At 45.3% G+C, this 23740-nt stretch overlaps 1 protein-coding gene across 1 annotated transcript; it reads right to left on the bottom strand.

Moving 5' to 3' along the window:
• Positions 1 to 2335: 2335 nt before the first annotated feature.
• Positions 2336 to 22540, bottom strand: guca1c (guanylate cyclase activator 1C). Its single transcript, XM_014163693.2, has 4 exons — positions 20952 to 22540; positions 5287 to 5436; positions 2670 to 2757; positions 2336 to 2489 (listed from the first exon to the last, which is right to left on the bottom strand). The coding sequence occupies exons 1-4, from the start codon at positions 21144 to 21146 to the stop codon at positions 2347 to 2349; spliced, it is 576 nt and encodes a 191-aa protein (XP_014019168.1). The 5' UTR covers positions 21147 to 22540; the 3' UTR covers positions 2336 to 2346.
• Positions 22541 to 23740: the final 1200 nt, after the last annotated feature.

The raw sequence follows: 23740 nt of genomic DNA, 5'->3' as shown, positions 1-23740 counted from the left end.
CTAGAGAGAGAGCTGTGGTGACTGTGAGAGCTGGAGGAGGACTAGAGAAAGCTGTGGTGACTGTGAGAGGAGGATCAGGAGGAGGAGGACTAGAGAGAGCTGTGGGGACTGTGAGAGCTGGAGGAGGACTAGAGAGAGCTGTGGTGACTGTGAGAGCTGGAGGACTAGAGAGAACTGTGGTGACTGTGAGAGCTGGAGGAGGACTAGAGAGAGCTGTGGTGACTGTGAGAGCAGGAGGAGGACTAGAGAGAGCTGTGGTGACTGAGAGCTGGAGGAGGACTAGAGAGAGCTGTGGTGACTGTGAGAGCTGGAGGACTAGAGAGAGCTGTGGTGACTGTGAGAGCTGGAGGAGGACTAGAGAGAGCTGTGGTGACTGTGAGAGGAGGAGGACTAGAGAGAGCTGTGGTGACTGTGAGAGCTGGAGGAGGACTAGAGAGAGCTGTGGTGACTGTGAGAGCTGGAGGAGGACTAGAGAGAGCTGTGGTGACTGTGAGAGGAAGAGGACCAGAGAGAGCTGTGGTGACTGTGAGAGCTGGAGGAGGACTAGAGAGAGCTGTGGTGACTGTGAGAGGAGGAGGAGGAGGAGGACTCCGGAGCGCTGTGGTGTGTGGTGGATGAATCAGAATTAGTTGGGTAACATAGATAATTAAGATATTTTAGAATGAAACACTGTCTTCATATGTGAATGTGTCTTTACCTATTCTTAAACCATGTGAAGCGATGGCGTGATTAATGGAGAACCAATTATTTGTCTCCACAATGTCTGTGCGCAGGTCACTCCCCTCAGTAAGCTTGTCCAGGAGTGGGATCAAGAGGGGGTTTGCTTGAGATGGGAGTATCTAGAGTTGACAATTGATATATGCCATTGGATGAAATTGTGTTTTTGTTCTATGAAGTACCAGGGACGAGACTAGAACCTCGCCATTAGGGACCAAACTGAACGATAATTTATAGCGAACGCGATCTGGCTGTAGATACTCCTCTCTAAAGTAAACAGTCTTTCTTTGTGAACCGTTCCTAAGATCTGTGGTTTGTCATGTCAAAAGGGGGTGGATCTTGCTATAAAGATGTCAGTAGCCACTGTGTTGACACTCTTAACGGGTCATTAGAAATGGTGAATCGTTGAAGGTCAAAGTATCTTCATTATTAAAGATGTACTTAATTCGGACTGGTGTGTTTGTAACTCTCCTCATTTGGTAATGCAGAAATTATCCACCACAGGTGACTGTGAGAGCAGCAGGAGGAGGAGGACTCCGGAGAGCTGTGGTGACTGTGAGAGGAGGAGGAGGACTGGAGAGAGCTGTGGTGACTGTGAGAGCTGGAGGAGGAGGAGGAGGACTCCGGAGAGCTGTGGTGACTGTGAGAGGAGGAGTGCTAGAGAGAGCTGTGGTGACTGTGAGAGGAGGAGGACTAGAGAGAGCTGTGGTGACTGTGAGAGCTGGAGGAGGAGGAGGACTCCGGAGAGCTGTGGTGACTGTGAGAGGAGGAGTACTAGAGAGAGCTGTGGTGACTGTGAGAGGAGGAGGACTAGAGAGAGCTGTGGTGACTGTGAGAGCAGGAGGAGGACTAGAGAGAGAGCTGTGGTGACTGTGAGAGCAGGAGGAGGACCAGAGAGAGCTGTGGTGACTGAGAGCTGGAGGAGGACTAGAGAGAGCTGTGGTGACTGTGAGCGCAGGAGGAGGACTAGAGAAAGCTGTGGTGACTGTGAGAGGAGGAGGAGGACTAGCGAGAGCTGTGGTGACTGTGAGAGCAGGAGGAAGACTAGAGAGAGCTGTGGTGACTGTGAGAGCACCAGACGGAGGAAGAGGAGGAAGTTGAGGAAAAGGTCTCTCCTCTGCTCCACTCAAGTGATACACACAGAGAGAACATATAGGCTGCATCCCAATTCTCTACACTTTGCACTTTCACACTTCCTGTCGTTGATCTCAAAGTATTTGTAATGGTGTAATCATTTCCTAGAGGGTTTCCACCGTGGTTAAATCTCTGATGGGACTTTGGGAAAAGGGTGAAAATACAATCGGGATGTAGAAATAGAGAACATAGAGTCGGCAAGACGGGTCACATGGCCTCCTGGCATGGTTCCATTATCCTTACATCAACTCAGCCTTCTTGGTCGATGGGACATGGCTCCCTCCCATTCACGTATATTCGCCTTCTCATCAAGATGCTCAAGTTCGTCGTTTGTTATTTTATAAAATTTCCTCCATATTTTATATAATAAACATTCCACTATAATTGCTTTCCGTCCCAGACAATCCTATTCTTTCTCAACAACCTTTTCTGCGTTGCGTTTCTGTAAATTCTGAGTCCATCAAACAGGAAGTGCAACAGGAAGTGACGTCATCGTCATTCGGGTGATTTGACCTGCTTTTTCTGTCCGTTGACAATGATCTCTAGAACGTTGGTGAGGTCCATCATCTTTCCCAACATCTCCATGATGTCTTGGTGGTCCCTGGCTCCTTCGATAAACTCCTCCAGAGTCAACTCACCTGGAGGCGTGAAGAATTAAAAATACATAGAACAAGATATACATTGGCTTCCTAGAGGATAGCAATTAAAACATTTAAAAAGCTAACTTAAATTCCACACCCCTGGGAATACGTATCTGTTTTATGTGTAAGCTCACCCATTTCAATAAATGTACTTCTCTAAATGTTGATCATTCTTACCTTCGTTATTTATGTCAACCTTCTCATAAATGAGGGTCACAATCTCCTCCGTAGGAGGGTCATAACATCTGGTGATGTCCTGGATGGCCTGAAGTAATCAAAACAGAACAAACAGGTGAAGTCACAGAGAATAACATTAGAAATAAGTGTTTTTATACTTTCATGTCATCCTCTGGGACTCTATCATCCTCTGGGGTTCTGTCATCCTCTGGGGTTCTGTCATCCTCTGGGGTTCTGTCATCGTCTGGGGTTCTGTCATCCTCTGGGGTTCTGTCATCCTCTGGGGTTCTGTCATCCTCTGGGACTCTATCATCAATGGGGTTCTGTCATCCTCTGGGACTCTATCATCCTCTGGGGTTCTGTCATCCTCTGGGACTTTGTCATCCTCTGGGACTCTATCATCCTCTGGGGTTCTGTCATCCTCTGGGGTTCTGTCATCCTCTGGGGTTCTGTCATCGTCTGGGGTTCTGTCATCCTCTGGGACTTTGTCATCCTCTGGCACTGTCATCCTCTGGCACTGTCATCCTCTGGCACTGTCATCCTCTGGGGTTCTGTCATCCTCTGGGACTCTGTCATCCTCTGGGACTCTGTCATCCTCTGGGACTCTGTCATCCTCTGGGACTCTGTCATCCTCTGGGACTCTATCATCCTCTGGGGTTCTGTCATCCTCTGGGGTTCTGTCATCCTCTGGGACTATATCATCCTCTGGGACTATATCATCCTCTGGGACTCTATCATCCTCTGGGACTCTATCATCCTCTGGGGTTCTGTCATCCTCTGGGGTTCTGTCATCCTCTGGGACTCTATCATCAATGGGGTTCTGTCATCCTCTGGGACTCTGTCATCCTCTGGGGTTCTGTCATCCTCTGGGGTTCTGTCATCCTCTGGGGTTCTGTTATCCTCTGGGGTTCTGTCATCCTCTGGGGTTCTATCATCCTCTGGGGTTCTGTCGTCCTCTGGGGTTCTGTCGTCCTCTGGGGTTCTATCATCCTCTGAGGTTCTGTCATCCTCTGGGGTTCTGTCATCCTCTGGGACTTTATCATCCTCTGGGACTTTATCATCCTCTGGGGTTCTGTCATCCTCTGGGGTTCTATCATCCTCTGGGGTTCTATCATCCTCTGGGGTTCTATCATCCTCTGGGGTTCTATCATCCTCTGGGGTTCTGTCATCCTCTGGGGTTCTATCATCCTCTGGGGTTCTGTCATCCTCTGGGACTTTATCATCCTCTGGGGTTCTGTCATCCTCTGGGGTTCTATCATCCTCTGGGGTTCTATCATCCTCTGGGGTTCTATCGTCCTCTGGGGTTCTGTCGTCCTCTGGGGTTCTATCATCCTCTGGGGTTCTATCATCCTCTGGGGTTCTATCGTCCTCTGGGGTTCTGTCGTCCTCTGGGGTTCTATGATCCTATGGGGTTCTGTCATCCTCTGGGGTTATGTCGTCCTCTGGGGTTCTGTCATCCTCTGGGGTTCTGTCGTCCTCTGGGGTTCTATCATCCTCTGGGGTTCTGTCATCCTCTGGGGTTTTGTCGTCCTCTGGGGTTCTGTCATCCTCTGGGGTTCTATCATCCTCTGGGGTTCTATCATCCTCTGGGGTTCTGTCATCCTCTGGGGTTCTGTCATCCTCTGGGGTTCTGTCATCCTCTGGGTTTTCTTGGTACTTTTCAATTGTTTTTAACTGTTTATACAAATTGTTTTACCCAAATATCAATCAATCAGGTCTACTGTGTCTGAGGTATACAACAGCATTTAAACATTATCGTGTCCTTAGTGAGGCCCCACAACACTTTGGGACCTATATTCTCCTGAAGTGTGCACTCATTCATTACTTCCCACAAGTAGTGGGACTTTCCACCATTTTTTTTTTTTTACCAGTCATTTCCTTTCAAATCAGTGAAAGGAAATGAACAAGTGCACACTTTAGGAAGAAGGCGGGATAATTGAGGACTCCGTTACCATATAAGGGCTTGAGTAGTCAGTAGCACGATGGTTCTGTCCGATTGGTCTAGTCTGAGATGTAAAGCGTAAACACCAGGCCCCAGAATATATTCTCCGATAGAGTCCATTGACCGTTTGGACTGTTTGAAGCTATCAAGCCAATCCACAACAGTCAGTTACTGTTACGTATTTCTTTATAACACTCTACTTTCTTAGTTCACTGATTAGCCTTAAAAAAAAAAATACTCTTATAGGAAATGTTTCCTCTAAACAAGACATTTTTTTTATGACCGCGTCTTTGTGGTGACTTAAATAGGACATCTCTAACAGGATGAATAAGAAACTGAATCCAACTCAGAATTCTACGGTATCTTTTACTGCTATGTAATTTCCAGCGTAGCTAGCTAGCAATGCAGCAAATTGATCGACAACATACAGTAAGTAGTGAGGGATATATTTAGGTTAGGATTAGATTAGCAACCCTTTGTTGATGTGTACCGTCTTGTTGTCGGCTATTTAAACCTTTCTGATCCCTTCACAGTTAATCTCTCTGGAGTCTATTTTCAGTGGAGATATAGAGAGTCTATAATGTTCCTCAAGGCTCTGAGACTGATAAAGATCCCTGTATAAAATCACAGCAACTAAATGACATAAATAAATAATAAATAAATACAGAAGCACACCTTGAATATTGTCCCCATTTCATCTTGGTCAATTTTGCCGTTTCCGTCCTGATCGAAAAGTTTGAAGTACCATTTTAGTTTTTGGTTGATTTCTCCTTTCAGCATCAGACTGACTGCTGCTATGTATTCTACGAAGTCTATATATCCATCCTGGAAGAGAGAGAGAGAGAGAGAGAGAGAGAGGGGGAGATAAATATGATTGTTAGACAACAACAAAAAAGAGAAGAGATACTTACTATAACTTTCTGGTTAACACCAACACCTAATGTAATTATAATAGCGCAGTAAAGTTGCCTCTCAAGGATGCCTCTCAAAGTTGCCTCTCACGGATGCCTCTCAAAGTTGCTTCTCACAGATGCCTCTCAAAGGATGCCTCTCAAGGATGCCACTCAAAGTTGCCTCTCAAGGATGCCACTCAAAGTTGCCTCTCAAGGATGTCTCTCAAAGTTGCCTCTCAAGGGTGCCACTCAAAGTTGCCTCTCAAGGATGCCTCTCAAGGATGCCTCTCAAAGTTTCCTCGTGTGGATGGTCTATGTCAGATATACCCAGAGTGCTGAGTGCTGAGGGTACGCCAAATTTCCAATGAGGTTATACAATTTAGTGATGTTTTTTTCCCCGCCTGAGTAGCCTTGTTTCACTGCCAGAAAATAAAATGAAACCATCTAGTGTTCAGCGAAATAACAACACAATGTCAAATACAGGTAGCCTAGTCAAATAATGAACGTCCAATCACATTAACCGTTACTCCCTCACGGGAATTCCACTAATGGTCCGTATGGAGTCAAAAGTAGCTGCTGTTCGTGTTGGTACACTGCAGCATCCACCGAGAGGCTGTTGCTGCCAAGGGAATGCCTGACAACTTGAAAGATGTTTTGGACACTACAGTGAAAATGGTTAACTTTGTTAAAGCAAGGCCCCTGAACTCTCGTGTATTTTCTGCACTATGCAATGATATGGGCAGCGACCATCTAATGCTTTTACAACATACAGAAGTGCACTGGTTATCAAGGGGAAAAATATTAACATGTTTTTCTAAACTGAGAGACGAGCTTAAAGTTTTCTTTACTGACCATAATTTTCACTTGCATGATGAGTTTCTCACACGACTGACCTATCTGGGTGATGTTTTTTCTCGCCTGAATGATCTGAATCTAGGATTACAGGGACTCTCCGCAACTATATTCAATGTGCGGGACAAAATTGAGGCTATAACTAAGAAGTTGGAGCACTTCTCTGTCTGCATTAAAAAGGACAACACACAGGTCTTTGCATCATTGTATGATTTTTTGTTCTGCAAATGAACTCAAGCTTACAGACAATGTCAAATGTGATATAGCGAAGCACCTGAGTGAGCTGGGTGCGCAATTACCCAGATACTTTCCCGAAACGGACGACACAAACAACTGGATTCGTTATCCCTTTCATGCCCTGCCTCCAGTCCACTTACTGATATCTGAACAAGAGAGACTCATCCAAACTGCAACAAGCAGTTCTGTGAAAATCTAATTTAATCAGAAGCCACTGCCAGATTTCTGGATTGGGCTGCGCTCGGAGTATCCTGCCTTGGCAAATCGCTCTGTTAAATACACTGATGCCCTTTGCAACCACAGTTGATGTCGGAAGTTTACATACACCTTAGCCAAATACATTTAAACTCAGTTGTTCATAATTCCTGACATTTAATCAGAGTAAAAATTCCCTGTTTTAGGTCAGTTAGGATCACCACTTTATTTTAATGGGCCTCTGTACACCTATGTAGATATTACATAAAAAATCACCCGTTTCCAGCTACAATAGTCATTTACAACATGAACAATGTCTACACTGTATTTCTGATCAATTTGACTTTATATTAATGGACAAAAAAATGTGCTTTTCTTTGAAAAACAAGGCCATATCTAAGTGACCCCAAACTTTTGAAGGGTAGTGTATATTTGACCTCTCAGCTTCCCTATCAAATCAGAAATCCTAAGAAAATTTACAACAATGACAAATGGTTTGATGAAGAATGCAAAAACCGAAGAAAGAAATTGAGAAACCTGTCCAACCAGAAACGTAAGGATCCAGAAAACCTGAGTCTACGCCTTCACTACGGTGAATCACTAAAACAATACAGAAATACACTACGGAAAAAGAATGAACAGCACGTCAGAAATCAGCTCAATGTAATTGAAGAATCCATAGAATCTAACCACTTCTGGGGAAAATTTTAAAACACTAAACAAAAATTCCCTGTCTTAGGTCAGTTAGGATCACCGCTATATTTTAAAGAATCTGAAATTTCACAATAATAGTAGAGAGAATTTCTTTCTTTCATTACATTCCCAGTGGGTCAGAAGTTTTCATACACTCAATTAGTATTTGGTAGCATTGCATTTAAATTGTTTAACTTGGGTCAATCGTTTCGGGTAGCCTTCCACAAGCTTCCCACAATAAGTTGGGTGAATTTTGGCCCATTCCTCCTGACAGAGCTGGTGTAACTGAGTCAGGTTTGTAGGCCTCCTTGCTCGTATACACTTTTTCAGTTCTGCCCACAAATTTTCTATAGGATTGAGGTCAGGGCTTTGTGATGGCCACTCCAATACCTTGACTTTGTTGTCCTTAAGCCATTTTGCTACAACTTTGGAAGTATGCTTGGGGTCATTGTTCATTTTGAAGACCCATTTGCGACCAAGCTTTAACTTCCTGACTGATGTCTTGAGATGTTGCCTCAATATATCCATATAATTTTCATTCCTCATGATGCCATCTATTTTGTGAAGTGCACCAGTCCCTCCTGCAGCAAAGCACCCCCACAACAAGCTACCACCCCTGTGCTTCACGGTTGGGATGGTGTTCTTCGGCTTGCAAGCCTCCCCCTTTTTCCTCCAAACATAACGATGGTCATTATGGCCAAACAGTTCTATTTTTGTTTCATCTGACATTTCTCCAAAAAGTACGATCTTTGTCCCCATGTGCAGTTGCAAACCGTAGTCTGGCTTTTTTATGGCGGTTTTGGAGCAGTGGCTTCTTCCTTGCTGACGGGCTTTTCAGGTTATGTCGATATAGGACTCGTTTTACTGTGGATATAGATCATTTTGTACCTGTTTCCTCCAGCATCTTCACAAGGTCCTTTGCTGTTGTTCTGGGATTGATTTGCACTTTTCGCACCAAAGTACGTTCATCTCTAGGAGACTGAACGCGTCTCCTTCCTGAGTGGTATGACGGCTGCATGGTCCCATTGTGTTTATAATTCCGTACTATTTTTTGTACAGATGAATGTGGTACCTTCAGGCGTTTGGAAATTGCTCCCAAGGATGAACCAGACTTGTGGAGGTCTACACATTTTTTTCTGAGGTCTTGGCTGATTTCTTTAGATTTTTCCATGATGTCAAGCAAATAGGCACTGAGTTTGATGGTAGGCCTTGAAATACATCCACAGGTACACCTCCAATTGACTCAAATGATGTCAATTAGCCTATCAGAAGCTTCTAAAGCCATGACATCATTTTCTGGAATTTTCCAAGCTGTTTAAAGGCACAGTCAACTTAGTGTATGTAAACTTCTGACCCACTGGAATTGTGATACAGTGAATTTTAAGTGAAATAATCTGTCTGTAAACAATTGTTGGAAAAATTACTTGTGTCATGCAGAAAGTAGATGTCCTAACCAACTTGCCAAACTATAGTTTGTTAACAAGAAATTTGTGGAGTGGTTGAAAAATGAGTTTTAATGACTTCAACCAAAGTGTATGTAGACTTCTGACATCCACTGTATATGAGAGTGGATTCTCGGCCCTCACTAGCATGAAACTAAATACAGGCACAGACTGAGTGTGGAAAATGATTTAAGACTGAGACTCTCTCCAATACAATCCAACATTGCAGAGTTATGTGCATCCTTTCAAGCACACCCTTCTCATTAACCTGTGGTGAGTTATTGAACAAATAAGGTTTTATATGTAAGATGGTTAAATAAAGAGCAAAATTATTGATTATTATTATATTATTATTTGTGCCCTGGTCCTATAAGAGCTATTTGTCACTTCCCCTCGAGCCGGGTTGTGACAAAAACACTCAATCTTATCTTTAATAAATGTATCGTATTGTGTGTGTGTGTGTGTGTGTGTGTGTGTGTGTGTGTGTGTGTGTGTGTGTGTGTGTGTGTGTGTGGCAGGCTTACAATGATGGTAAAAAAACAACATTTGGAAGTGTGCTGACCCTGGTGCTAGAGGGGGTACAGCTGGAGGTTGAATGTTTGAAGGAGTACGGGACTATAAAACGTTTGGGAACCACTGCTCTATGCCAACAATAAGACAGGAAGGTCTATGCCAACAATAAGACAGGATGGTCTATGTCAACAATAAGACAGGAAGGTCTATGTCAACAATACGAAATTATGGGCTATGTCAACAATAAGACAGGAAGGTCTATGTCAACAATAAGACAGGATGGTCTATGCCAACAATAAGACAGGATGGTCTATGTCAACAATAAGACAGGAAGGTCTATGTCAACAATACGAAATTATGGGCTATGTCAACAATAAGACAGGAAGGTCTATGCCAACAATAAGACAGGATGGTCTATGTCAACAGTAAGACAGGAAGGTCTATGTCAACAATACGAAATTATGAGCTATGTCAACAATAAGACAGGAAGGTCTAGGTCAACAATAAGACAGCATTCAAAGGGTTCATAACTGAATTATATGAAGATTATAACAGTTTCTTACAGGTAAGTCATCAGTCATATGTTATATTAGTGAAGTCTTTCAACCTGAGCAAGAGGCTTAGAAAGTTCAAGGGCAGCATGGTGGATGATGGCATCCTGTGGTTAGCTGATGTGTGGTGAGCTGATGTGTGGTGAGCTGATGTGTGGTGAGCTGATGAGCTGATGTGTGGTTAGCTGATGTGTGGTTAGCTGATGAGCTGATGTGTGGTTAGCTGATGAGCTGATGTGTGGTGAGCTGATGTGTGGTGAGCTGGTTAGCTGATGTGTGGTTAGCTGATGTGTGGTGAGCTGATGTGTGGTGAGCTGATGTGTGGTTCGCTGATGTGTGGTTAGCTGATGAGCTGATGTGTGGTTAGCTGATGTGTGGTTCGCTGATGTGTGGTTCGCTGATGTGTGGTTCGCTGATTAGCTGATGTGTGGTTAGCTGATGTGTGGTTAGCTGATGTGTGGTTAGCTGATTAGTTGATGTGTGGTTAGCTGATGTGTGGTGAGCTGATGTGTGGTTAGCTGATTAGCTGATGTGTGGTTAGCTGATGTGTGGTTAGCTGATTAGCTGATGTGTGGTTAGCTGATTAGCTGATGTGTGGTTAGCTGATGAGCTGATGTGTGGTTAGCTGATGAGCTGATGTGTGGTGAGCTGATGAGCTGATGTGTGGTTAGCTGATGTGCTGATGTGTGGTTTGCTGATGAGCTGATGTGTGGTTAGCTGATGAGCTGATGTGTGGTGAGCTGATGTGTGGTGAGCTGATGTGTGGTGAGCTGGTTAGCTGATGTGTGGTTAGCTGATGTGTGGTGAGCTGATGTGTGGTTAGCTGATTAGCTGATGTGTGGTTAGCTGATGAGCTGATGTGTGGTTAGCTGATGTGTGGTTCGCTGATGTGTGGTGAGCTGATTAGCTGATGTGTGGTTAGCTGATGTGTGGTTAGCTGATTAGTTGATGTGTGGTTAGCTGATGTGTGGTGAGCTGATGTGTGGTTAGCTGATGTGTGGTGAGCTGATGTGTGGTTAGCTGATGTGTGGTTAGCTGATTAGCTGATGTGTGGTTAGCTGATTAGCTGATGTGTGGTGAGCTGATGTGTGGTTAGTTGATGTGTGGTTAGCTGATATGTGGTGAGCTTATGTGTGGTGAGCTGATGTGTGGTGAGCTGATGTGTGGTTAGCTTATGTGTGGTTAGCTGATGTGTGGATAGCTGATTAGTTGATGTGTGGTTAGCTGATGTGTGGTGAGCTGATGTGTGGTGAGCTGATGTGTGGTGAGCTAGTGTGTGGTTAGCTGATGTGTGGTTAGCTGATGTGTGGTTAGCTGATGTGTGGTGAGCTGATTAGTTGATGTGTGGTTAGCTGATGTGTGGTTAGCTGATGTGTGGTTAGCTGATGTGTGGTTAGCTGATTAGCTGATGTGTGGTGAGCTGATGTGTGGTGAGCTGATGTGTGGTGAGCTGATGTGTGGTGAGCTGATGTGTGGTGAGCTGATTAGCTGATGTGTGGTGAGCTGATGTGTGGTTAGCTGATTAGCTGATGTCTGGTTAGCTGATGTGTGGTGAGCTGATGTGTGGTGAGCTGATGTGTGGTGAGCTGATTAGCTGATGTGTGGTGAGCTGATGTGTGGTTAGCTGATGTGTGGTTAGCTGATTAGCTGATGTGTGGTTAGCTGATTAGCTGATGTGTGGTGAGCTGATGTGTGGTGAGCTGATGTGTGGTGAGCTGATGTGTAGTTAGCTGATGTGTGGTTAGCTGATGTGTCGTTAGCTGATTAGTTGATGTGTGGTGAGCTGATGTGTGGTGATCTGATGTGTGGTTAGCTGATGTGTGGTTAGCTGATGTGTGGTTAGTTGATGTGTGGTTAGTTGATGTGTGGTGAGCTGATGTGTGGTTAGCTGATTAGTTGATGTGTGGTTAGCTGATGTGTGGTTAGCTGATGTGTGGTTAGCTGATTAGTTGATGTGTGGTTAGCTGATGTGTGGTGAGCTGATGTGTGGTTAGCTGATGTGTGGTTAGCTGATGTGTGGTTAGCTGATGTGTGGTTAGTTGATGTGTGGTTAGCTGATGTGTGGTGAGCTGATGTGTGGTGAGCTGATGTGTGGTTAGCTGATGTGTGGTTAGCTGATGTGTGGTGAGCTGATGTGTGGTGAGCTGATGTGTGGTTAGCTGATGTGTGGTTAGCTGATGTGTGGTTAGTTGATGTGTGGTGAGCTGATGTGTGGTGAGCTGATGTGTGGTGAGCTGATGTGTGGTTAGCTGATGTGTGGTTAGCTGATGTGTGGTTAGCTGATTAGTTGATGTGTGGTGAGCTGATGTGTGGTGAGCTGATATGTGTTGAGCTGATGTGTGGTGAGCTGATGTGTGGTGAGCTGATGTGTGGTGAGCTGATGTGTGGTTAGCTGATTAGCTGATGTCTGGTTAGCTGATGTGTGGTGAGCTGATGTGTGGTGAGCTGATTAGTTGATGTGTGGTTAGCTGATGTGTGGTTAGCTGATGTGTGGTTAGCTGATTAGCTGATGTGTGGTGAGCTGATGTGTGGTTAGCTGATGTGTGGTTAGCTGATTTGTGGTTAGCTGATTAGCTGATGTGTGGTTAGCTGATGTGTGACTAGCTGATGTGTGGTGAGCTGATTAGCTGATGTGTGGTGAGCTGATGTGTGGTTAGCTGATGTGTGGTGAGCTGATGTGTGGTGAGCTGATGTGTGGTGAGCTGATGTGTGGTGAGCTGATGTGTGGTTAGCTGATGTGTGGTTAGCTGATTAGTTGATGTGTGGTGAGCTGATGTGTGGTGAGCTGATGTGTGGTGAGCTGATGTGTGGTTAGCTGATGTGTGGTTAGCTAATGTGTGGTTAGCTGATGTGTGGTTAGCTGATTAGTTGATGTGTGGTGAGCTGATGTGTGGTTAGCTGATGTGTGGTTAGCTGATGTGTGGTTAGCTGATGTGTGGTTAGCTGATTAGTTGATGTGTGGTGAGCTGATGTGTGGTTAGCTGATGTGTGGTTAGCTGATGTGTGCTTAGCTGATGTGTGGTGAGCTGATGTGTGGTTAGCTGATCTGTGTTGAGCTGATGTGTGGTTAGCTGATGTGTGGTGAGCTGATGTGTGGTGAGCTGTTGAGCTGGAGACACCTGAAACCCCACCTCTTTAAGGAATACCTGGGATAGGATAAAGTAATCATTCTAACCCCCCCTTAAAAGATTTAGATGCACTATTGTAAAGTGGTTGTTCCACTGGATATTATAAGGTGAATGCACCAATTTGTAAGTCACTCTGGATAAGAGCGTCTGCTAAATGACTTAAATGTAAATGTGTGGTTAGCTGATTAGCTGATGTGTGGTTAGCTCATGTGTGGTTAGCTGATTAGCTGATGTGTGGTGAGCTGATGTGTGGTTAGCTGATGTGTGGTTAGCTGATGTGTGGTTAGCTGATGTGTGGTGAGCTGATGTGTGGTGAGCTGATGTGTGGTGAGCTGATGTGTGGTTAGCTGATTAGTTGATGTGTGGTGAGCTGATGTGTGGTGAGCTGGTTAGCTGATGTGTGGTGAGCTGATGTGTGGTTAGCTGATGTGTGGTGAGCTGATGTGTGGTGAGCTGATGTGTGGTGAGCTGATGTGTGGTTAGCTGATGTGTGGTTAGCTGATGTGTGGTGAGCTGATGTGTGGTTAGCTGATGTGTGGTTAGCTGATGTGTGGTTAGCTGATGTGTGGTTAGCTGATTAGTTGATGTGTGGTGAGCTGATGTGTGGTGAGCTGATGTGTGGTGAGCTGATGTGTGGTTAGCTGATGTGTGGTTAGCTGATTAGTTGATGTGTGGTGAGCTGATGTGTGGTGAGCTGATGTGTGGTGAGCTAATGTGTGGTTAGCTGATGTGTGGTGAGCTGATGTGTGGTTAGCTGATGTGTGTTTAGCTGATGTGTGGTTAGCTGATGTGTGGTTAGCTGATGTGTGGTTAGCTGATTAGTTGATGTGTGGTGAGCTGATGTGTGGTGAGCTGATGTGTGGTGAGCTGATGTGTGGTTAGCTGATGTGTGGTTAGCTGATGTGTGGTTAGCTGATGTGTGGTTAGCTGATTAGTTGATGTGTGGTGAGCTGATGTGTGGTTAGCTGATGTGTGGTTAGCTGATATGTGTTGAGCTGATGTGTGGTTAGCTGATGTGTGGTTAGCTGATGTGTGGTGAGCTGATGTGTGGTGAGCTGATGTGTGGTGAGCTGATGTGTGGTTAGCGGATTAGCTGATGTCTGGTTAGCTGATGTGTGGTGAGCTGATGTGTGGTGAGCTGATTAGCTGATGTGTGGTTAGCTGATGTGTGGTTAGCTGATGTGTGGTTAGCTGATTAGCTGATGTGTGGTGAGCTGATTAGCTGATGTGTGGTTAGCTGATGTGTGGTTAGCTGATGTGTGGTGAGCTGATGTGTGGTGAGCTGATGTGTGGTGAGCTGATGTGTGGTGAGATGATGTGTGGTTAGCTGATGTGTGGTGAGCTGATGTGTGGTGAGCTGTTGATGTGTGGTTAGCTGATGTGTGGTGAGCTGATGTGTGGTGAGCTGATGTGTGGTTAGCTGATGTGTGGTTAGCTATGATGTGTGGTTAGCTGATGTGTGGTGAGCTGATGTGTGGTGAGCTGATGTGTGGTGAGCTGATGTGTGGTTAGCTGATGTGTGGTTAGCTGATGTGTGGTTAGCTGATTAGTTGATGTGTGGTGAGCTGATGTGTGGTTAGCTAAGTGATGTGTGGTGAGCTGATGTGTGGTTAGCTGATGTGTGGTTAGCTGATATGTGTTGAGCTGATGTGTGGTGAGCTGATGTGTGGTGAGCTGATGTGTGGTGAGCAGATGTGTGGTTAGCTGATTAGCTGATGTCTGGTTAGCTGATGTGTGGTGAGCTGATGTGTGGTGAGCTGATTAGCTGATGTGTGGTTAGCTGATGTGTGGTTAGCTGATTAGCTGATGTGTGGTGAGCTGATGTGTGGTTAGCTGATGTGTGGTTAGCTGATGTGTGGTGAGCTGATTAGCTGATGTGTGGTGAGCTGATGTGTGGTTAGCTGATGTGTGGTTAGCTGATGTGTGGTTAGCTGATGTGTGGTGAGCTGATGTGTGGTGAGCTGATGTGTGGTGAGCTGATGTGAGGTGAGATGATGTGTGGTTAGCTGATGTGTGGTTAGCTGATGTGTGGTTAGCTGATTAGTTGATGTGTGGTGAGCTGATGTGTGGTGAGCTGATGTGTGGTTAGCTGATGTGTGGTTAGCTGATGTGTGGTTAGCTGATGTGTGGTTAGCTGATTAGTTGATGTGTGGTGAGCTGATGTGTGGTTAGCTGATGTGTGGTTAGCTGATATGTGTTGAGCTGATGTGTGGTTAGCTGATGTGTGGTTAGCTGATGTGTAGTGAGCTGATGTGTGGTGAGCTGATGTGTGGTGAGCTGATTAGCTGATGTCTGGTTAGCTGATGTGTGATGAGCTGATGTGTGGTGAGCTGGTTAGCTGATGTGTGGTTAGCTGATTAGCTGATGTGTGGTTAGCTGATTTGTGGTTAGCTGATTAGCTGATGTGTGGTTAGCTGATGTGTGGTTAGCTGATGTGTGGTGAGCTGATGTGTGGTTAGCTGATGTGTGGTTAGCTGATGTGTGGTTAGCTGATGTGTGGTGAGCTGATGTGTGGTGAGCTGATGTGTGGTGAGCTGATGTGTGGTTAGCTTATGTGTGGTTAGCTGATTAGTTGATGTGTGGTGAGCTGATGTGTGGTTAGCTGATGTGTGGTTAGCTGATATGTGTTGAGCTGATGTGTGGTTAGCTGATGTGTGGTTAGCTGATGTGTAGTGAGCTGATGTGTGGTGAGCTGATGTGTGGTGAGCTGATTAGCTGATGTCTGGTTAGCTGATGTGTGATGAGCTGATGTGTGGTGAGCTGGTTAGCTGATGTGTGGTTAGCTGATTAGCTGATGTGTGGTTAGCTGATTTGTGGTTAGCTGATTAGCTGATGTGTGGTTAGCTGATGTGTGGTTAGCTGATGTGTGGTGAGCTGATGTGTGGTTAGCTGATGTGTGGTTAGCTGATGTGTGGTTAGCTGATGTGTGGTGAGCTGATGTGTGGTGAGCTGATGTGTGGTGAGCTGATGTGTGGTTAGCTTATGTGTGGTTAGCTGATTAGTTGATGTGTGGTGAGCTGATGTGTGGTGAGCTGATGTCTGGTGAGCTGATGTGTGGTGAGCTGATGTGTGGTTAGCTGATGTGTGGTTAGCTAATGTGTGGTTAGCTGATTAGTTGATGTGTGGTGAGCTGATGTGTGGTTAGCTGATGTGTGGTTAGCTGATGTGTGGTTAGCTGATGTGTGGTTAGCTGATTAGTTGATGTGTGGTGAGCTGATGTGTGGTTAGCTGATGTGTGGTTAGCTGATTAGCTGATGTGTAGTGAGCTGATGTGTGGTTAGCTGATCTGTGTTGAGCTGATGTGTGGTTAGCTGATGTGTGGTTAGCTAATGTGTGGTGAGCTGATGTGTGGTGAGCTGGTGAGCTGGAGACACCTGAAACCCCACCTCTTTAAGGAATACCTGGGATAGGATAAAGTAATCCTTCTAACCCCCCCTTAAAAGATTTAGATGCACTATTGTAAAGTGGTTGTTCCACTGGATATTATAAGGTCAATGCACCAATTTGTAAGTTGCTCTGGATAAGAGCGTCTGCTAAATGACTTAAATGTAAATGTGTGGTTAGCTGATTAGCTGATGTGTGGTTAGCTGATGTGTGGTTAGCTGATTAGCTGATGTGTGGTGAGCTGGTTAGCTGATGTGTGGTTAGCTGATGTGTGGTGAGCTGATGTGTGGTGAGCTGATGTGTGGTGAGCTGATGTGTGGTTAGCTGATGTGTGGTTAGCTGATGTGTGGTGAGCTGATGTGTGGTTAGCTGATGTGTGGTTAGCTGATGTGTGGTTAGCTGATGTGTGGTTAGCTGATTAGTTGATGTGTGGTGAGCTGATGTGTGGTTAGCTGATGTGTGGTTAGCTGATTAGTTGATGTGTGGTGAGCTGATGTGTGGTTAGCTGATTAGTTGATGTGTGATGAGCTGATGTGTGGTGAGCTGATGTGTGGTTAGCTGATGTGTGGTTAGCTGATGTGTGGTTAGCTGATGTGTGGTTAGCTGATTAGTTGATGTGTGGTGAGCTGATGTGTGGTGAGCTGATGTGTGGTGAGCTGATGTGTGGTGAGCTGATGTGTGGTTAGCTGATGTGTGGTTAGCTGATTAGTTGATGTGTGGTGAGCTGATGTGTGGTTAGCTGATTAGCTGATGTCTGGTTAGCTGATGTGTGGTGAGCTGATTAGCTGATGTGTGGTTAGCTGATGTGTGGTTAGCTGATGTGTGGTTAGCTGATGTGTGGTGAGCTGATTAGCTGATGTGTGGTGAGCTGATGTGTGGTTAGCTGATGTGTGGTTAGCTGATGTGTGGTGAGCTGATGTGTGGTGAGCTGATGTGTGGTGAGCTGATGTGTGGTTAGCTGATGTGTGGTTAGCTGATTAGTTGATGTGTGGTGAGCTGATGTGTGGTGAGCTGATGTGTGGTTAGCTGATGTGTGGTTAGCTGGTGTGTGGTTAGCTGATTAGTTGATGTGTGGTGAGCTGATGTGTGGTTAGCTGATGTGTGATTAGCTGATTAGCTGATGTGTGGTGAGCTGATGTGTGGTTAGCTGATATGTGTTGAGCTGATGTGTGGTTAGCTGATGTGTGGTTAGCTGATGTGTGGTTAGCTGATGTGTGGTGAGCTGATGTGTGGTGAGCTGATGTGTGGTGAGCTGATGTGTGGTTAGCTGATGTGTGGTTAGCTGATTAGTTGATGTGTGGTGAGCTGATGTGTGGTGAGCTGATGTGTGGTGAGCTGATGTGTGGTTAGCTGATGTGTGGTTAGCTGGTGTGTGGTTAGCTGATTAGTTGATGTGTGGTGAGCTGATGTGTGGTTAGCTGATGTGTGGTTAGCTTATGTGTGATTAGCTGATTAGCTGATGTGTGGTGAGCTGAGTGTGGTAGCTGGGGAGCTGATGTGTGGTTAGCTGATGTGGTAGCTGATGGGGAGCTGATGAGGTGAGCTATGTGTGGTTAGCTGATTAGCTGATGTGTGGTTAGCTGATGTGTGGTTAGCTGATGTGTGGTTAGCTGATTAGCTGATGTGTGGTGAGCTGGTTAGCTGATGTGTGGTGAGCTGATGTGTGGTGAGCTGATGTGTGGTTAGCTGATTAGCTGATGTGTGGTTAGCTGATGTGTGGTTAGCTGATTAGCTGATGTGTGGTTAGCATTAATTAAGGCACACATTGGTGGTGAATGAGGTGAGTTTCCCTCCTTACTATGTAAGCGCTGTGAGCATCTTGAACAGGGCTATATTTCAGCATTAAGGCCAGAGGAGGTGTGGTATATGGCCAATATACCACAGCTAAGGGCTGTTCTTACACACGACGCAACACGGAGGGCCTGGATACAGCCCTTAGCCGTGGTACATTGGCCATATACCACAAACCCCCGAGGTGCCGTATTGCTGCTATAAACTGGTTACCAACGTAATGAGAGCAGTAAAAATAAATGTTTTGTCATGCCCGTGGTACACGGTCTGATATACCACGGCTTTCAGCCAATCAGCATTCAGGGCTTGACCCCACCCAGTTAATAATAATATATGAATCAAATCAATTCATACTTTCATTTTTATTTTTTATTTTTTTTAAATGGTGGATCAGCTTAGTATTGCGGAAAGATTGTTGCTTCCATCAATGTAATTGTCTGCATCATTTCCGATCCCCCATATACATATATTTTTTTGGTAAATATATACACTGCTCAAAAAAATAAAGGGAACACTAAAATAACACATCCTAGATCTGAATGAAAGAAATAATCTTATTAAATACTTTTTTCTTTACATAGTTGAATGTGCTGACAACAAAATCACACAAAAATAATCAATGGAAATCCAATTTATCAACCCATGGAGGTCTGGATTTGGAGTGACACTCAAAATTAAAGTGGAAAACCACACTACAGGCTGATCCAACTTTGATGTAATGTCCTTAAAACAAGTCAAAATGAGGCTCAGTAGTGTGTGTGGCCTCCACGTGCCTGTATGACCTCCCTACAACGCCTGGGCATGCTCCTGATGAGGTGGCGGATGGTGTCCTGAGGGATCTCCTCCCAGACCTGGACTAAAGCACCCGCCAACTCCTGGACAGTCTGTGGTGCAACGTGTCGTTGGTGGATGGAGCGAGACATGATGTCCCAGATGTGCTCAATTGGATTCAGGTCTGGGGAACGGGCGGGCCAGTCCATAGCATCAATGCCTTCCTCTTGCAGGAACTGCTGACACACTCCAGCCACATGAGGTCTAGCATTGTCTTGCATTAGGAGGAACCCAGGGCCAACCGCACCAGCATATGGTCTCACAAGGGGTCTGAGGATCTCATCTCGGTACCTAATGGCAGTCAGGCTACCTCTGGCGAGCACATGGAGGGCTGTGCGGCTCCCCAAAGAAATGCCATCCCACACCATGACTCACTCACCGCCAAACCGGTCATGCTGGAGGATGTTGCAGGCAGCAGAACGTTCTCCACGGCGTCTCCAGACTCTGTCACATCTGTCACATGTGCTCAGTGTGAACCTGCTTTCATCTGTGAAGAGCACAGGGCGCCAGTGGCGAATTTGCCAATCTTGGTGTTCTCTGGCAAATGTCAAACGTCCTGCACGGTGTTGGGCTGTAAGCACAACCCCCACCTGTGGACGTCGGGCCCTCATACCACCCTCATGGAGTCTGTTTCTGACCGTTTGAGCAGGCACATGCACATTTGTGGCCTGCTGGAGGTCATTTTGCAGGGCTCTGGCAGTGCTCCTCCTGCTCCTCCTTGCACAAAGGCGGAGGTAGCGGTCCTGCTGCTGGGTTGTTGCCCTCCTACGGCCTCCTCCACGTCTCCTGATGTACTGGCCTGTCTCCTGGTAGCGCCTCCATGCTCTGGACACTACGCTGACAGACACAGCAAACCTTCTTGCCACAGCTCGCATTGATGTGCCATCCTGGATGAGCTGCACTACCTGAGCCACTTGTGTGGGTTGTAGACTCCGTCTCATGCTACCACTAGAGTGAAAGCACCGCCAGCATTCAAAAGTGACCAAAACATCAGCCAGGAAGCATAGGAACTGAGAAGTGGTCTGTGCAGAACCACTCCTTTATTGGTGGTGTCTTGCTAATTGCCTATAATTTCCACCTGTTGTCTATTCCATTTGCACAACAGCATGTGAAATTTATTGTCAATCAGTGTTGCTTCCTAAGTGGACAGTTTGATTTCACAGAAGTGTGATTGACTTGGAGTTACATTGTGTTGTTTAAGTGTTCCCTTTATTTTTTTGAGCAGTATATATCCACATACATACACGTATACATACATATATACATACACATACCTATATAGACATACTTTTTTAAAGAATATACCTTTATTATTATTCCCCCAAACCCTACCACCCTTCCCTCGATTGGAGTAAACTAATAAACACTTCGGCTTTTACCTTCAATTTATTCATCTTATACACATTTTACAGACACAATCTATTTTACAATAGTTACATTTTGTTTGTTTTTAGTCCTTGCTCTATTTCTGATGTCCATCCAGTTTCTATTTGTAACTGTGTTATTTCACAAAAGTTCTGAACCTATATACATTTTACAGACCCCGTATGTTTTACATTGGTTATCTTGTTATTAGTCCCACCCTTCAGCTCCATTCAACCCCTCCCATCTATCTCTCAACACCATCCATTTTGGATTTCTATTTAAAAATATATATATTTTCAACTTAATTTTTAAAATTCATACTTAATTAATGAATCATCCATCAGTTGCCAATGCTCATCTTTCTATTCCTGGTGGAACCATGTCTTTGAACAGACAGGAGAGAGAGAGAGAGAGAGAGAGAGAGAGAGAGAGAGAGAGAGAGAGAACGAACAAGGGTTTTCTTACCCCGTCCATGTCGAAGGTAAAGAAGACCTGGTCGACGTAGCTGCTAGCTTCTTCTGTCATCCCTTGCATCTCCAGCATAGTCTTCAACTCAAACAACGTGATGAGTCCCGAAGGAGACTCTTTCATGAACTTGTTGTACCAGTGGTGCATGTCCTCTGCCAGGATATCGTCCAGGTTAGACTCGTAGGCCCCCATTCTTTCTTATTCCTACAGACACGTCCTGCTTCTGCCTAGGAGAGAGAGGTGCGTTGTGGGCCTGGGGTCTGGGGCCTGGGGCCTGCCTGCAGAGAGAGCTAGCTAGAAAGGTTGGCGGAGGGAGCAGAGCCGGAGGTGAGGTGAGGTGTAGTGGAGAACAACGCTTCAAGTGGCTGACTCTTGCTGCATTGACTCTGTCTTAATCTGCTTGAGTTAAGCCGCCCTCCCCAGCTACTAAAAAAAGGAGGTAACCCTATAATGAGATAACTGGACAGCTCTTCCAAGAACCTGGGGACATCTAGGCTTCAACAGGCGTAAAGTGTGTGGGGGGGGGCCCATGATTGGCTCGTTGGACAGAGACGTCCCACCAAGGAGAACAGTGATGGGGTAGAACATGCAGGTATAGTCCGCAATTCCATGACACTATAACTCTGGGTTAATGGGATTAACATTTCAAAGGAATCTCTGAGCCCACAAGGTCAAATTTAGTCATAGAGCCCAAGTCACTGTGGGCCAGACCTAATTTAGGTCTGCCGCTGGTCACAGGAACCCTCCACACCGACCTTGGCTGTGGTGTAACGGATCACATCCCACTGGGGCTAGTTTGAATCAACGTTGTTTCCACATATTTGACAAGTTTTTCCCAATTGTTAAAACGCGTTTGCTGAAACACATCGAAAGTATTCAAAACACAAAACAGACAATTTTCCCCAAACCCCCACCCCACAGACATCTTTTGCACAATGAAACACAATAATTCGGGATCAAAATCATGTAGACCCTGCTCAAAATGAAACTATGCATACAAATGAGACACACACACACACACACACACACACACACACATCAAATGAATCTAACTTAGTGACAATCGAGATCAAACTAATGTGACATATTCAAAACACTACTATCAGAACCTATTTCAGTGTAAAGACTTAGATGTTGCTGTTGTTGTTTGTGTTCACTCAAACAGAACACAAATGCAAAAAAAAAAATCATTTTAAATTTGAACATGACTCAATACATGTCAAACAGCATACTGTAAGCACATGTATAGTAAAAAAGCAAACATAAAGTAAATATATTTTGCATATGCAAAGGAAGAAAAATGTTCCTATTTGTACTACTGTACGTTAGATCAATTGTACGGAAATCAAAATCCTAACTGTAAAATGAAAGAAACAAATACTCCATTGCGAAAACAATGGATCAGTCATATCTGTTGTTTTGGTCCGGACACAGATTTTTCCTCAACATCACAGGCGATATTCTCCTTGGCCAGTCAGCGGGGGAAATAACTTCTGTCATGACGCTTCCTCCCCTGACAGGACGACACCACAGGGCTCCTTTACCAAGGTTCCGTTTTAGGACCACTATTGTTTTCACTATATATTTTACCTCTTGGGGATGTCATTCGAAAACATAATGTTAAATTTCACTGCTATGCGGATGACACACAGCTGTACATTTCAATGAAACATGGTGAAGCCCCAAAATTGCCCTCGCTAGAAGCCTGTGTCTCAGACATAAGGATGTGGATGGCTGCAAACTTTCTACTCTTAAACTCGGACAAAACAGAGATGCTTGTTCTAGGTCCCAAGAAACAAAGAGATCTTCTGTTGAATCTGACAATTAATCTGGATGGTTGTACAGTCGTCTCAAATAAAACTGTGAAGGACCTCGGCGTTACTCTGGACCCTGATCTCTCTTTTGAAGAACATATCAAGACTGTTTCAAGGACAGCTTTTTTCCATCTACGTAACATTGCAAAAATCAGAAACTTTCTGTCCAAAAATGACGCAGAAAAATTAATCCATGCCTTTGTTACTTCTAGGTTGGACTACTGCAATGCTCTACTTTCCGGCTACCCGGATAAAGCACTAAATAAACTTCAGTTAGTGCTAAATACGGCTGCTAGAATCCTGACTAGAACCAAAAAATTTGATCATATTACTCCAGTGCTAGCCTCCCTACACTGGCTTCCTGTTAAGGCAAGGGCTGATTTCAAGGTTTTACTGCTAACCTACAAAGCATTACATGGGCTTGCTCCTACCTATCTTTCCGATTTGGTCCTGCCGTACATACCTACAGTCACAAGACGCGGGCCTCCTAATTGTTCCTAGAATTTCTAAGCAAACAGCTGGAGGCAGGGCTTTCTCCTATAGAGCTCCATTTATATGGAATAGTCTGACTACCCATGTGAGAGACGCAGACTCAGTCTCAACCTTTAAGTCTTTACTGAAGACATATCTCTTCAGTAGGTCCTATGATTAAGTGTAGTCTGGCCCAGGGGTGTGAAGGTGAACGGAAAGGCTGGAGCAACGAACCGCCCTTGCTATCTCTGCCTGGCCGGTTTCCCCTCTTTCCATTGGGATTCTCTGCCTCTACCCCTATTACGGGGGCTGAATCACTGGCTTACTGGTGTTCTTCAATGCCGTCCCTGGGAGGGGTGCGTCACTTGAGTGGGTTGAGTCACTGACGTGGTCTTCCTGTCTGGGTTGGCGCCCCCCCTTGGGCTGTGCCGTGGCGGAGATCTTTGTGGGCTATACTCGGCTTTGTCCCGGGATGGTATGTTGGTGGTTGGAGACATCCCT

Source organism: Salmo salar, chromosome ssa20 (genome assembly GCF_905237065.1).
Source record: "Salmo salar chromosome ssa20, Ssal_v3.1, whole genome shotgun sequence".
NCBI lineage: Eukaryota > Metazoa > Chordata > Actinopteri > Salmoniformes > Salmonidae > Salmo > Salmo salar.
The sequence above is the reverse complement of the archived record's forward strand: the minus strand, read 5'-3'. Positions and strand labels throughout refer to the sequence as shown.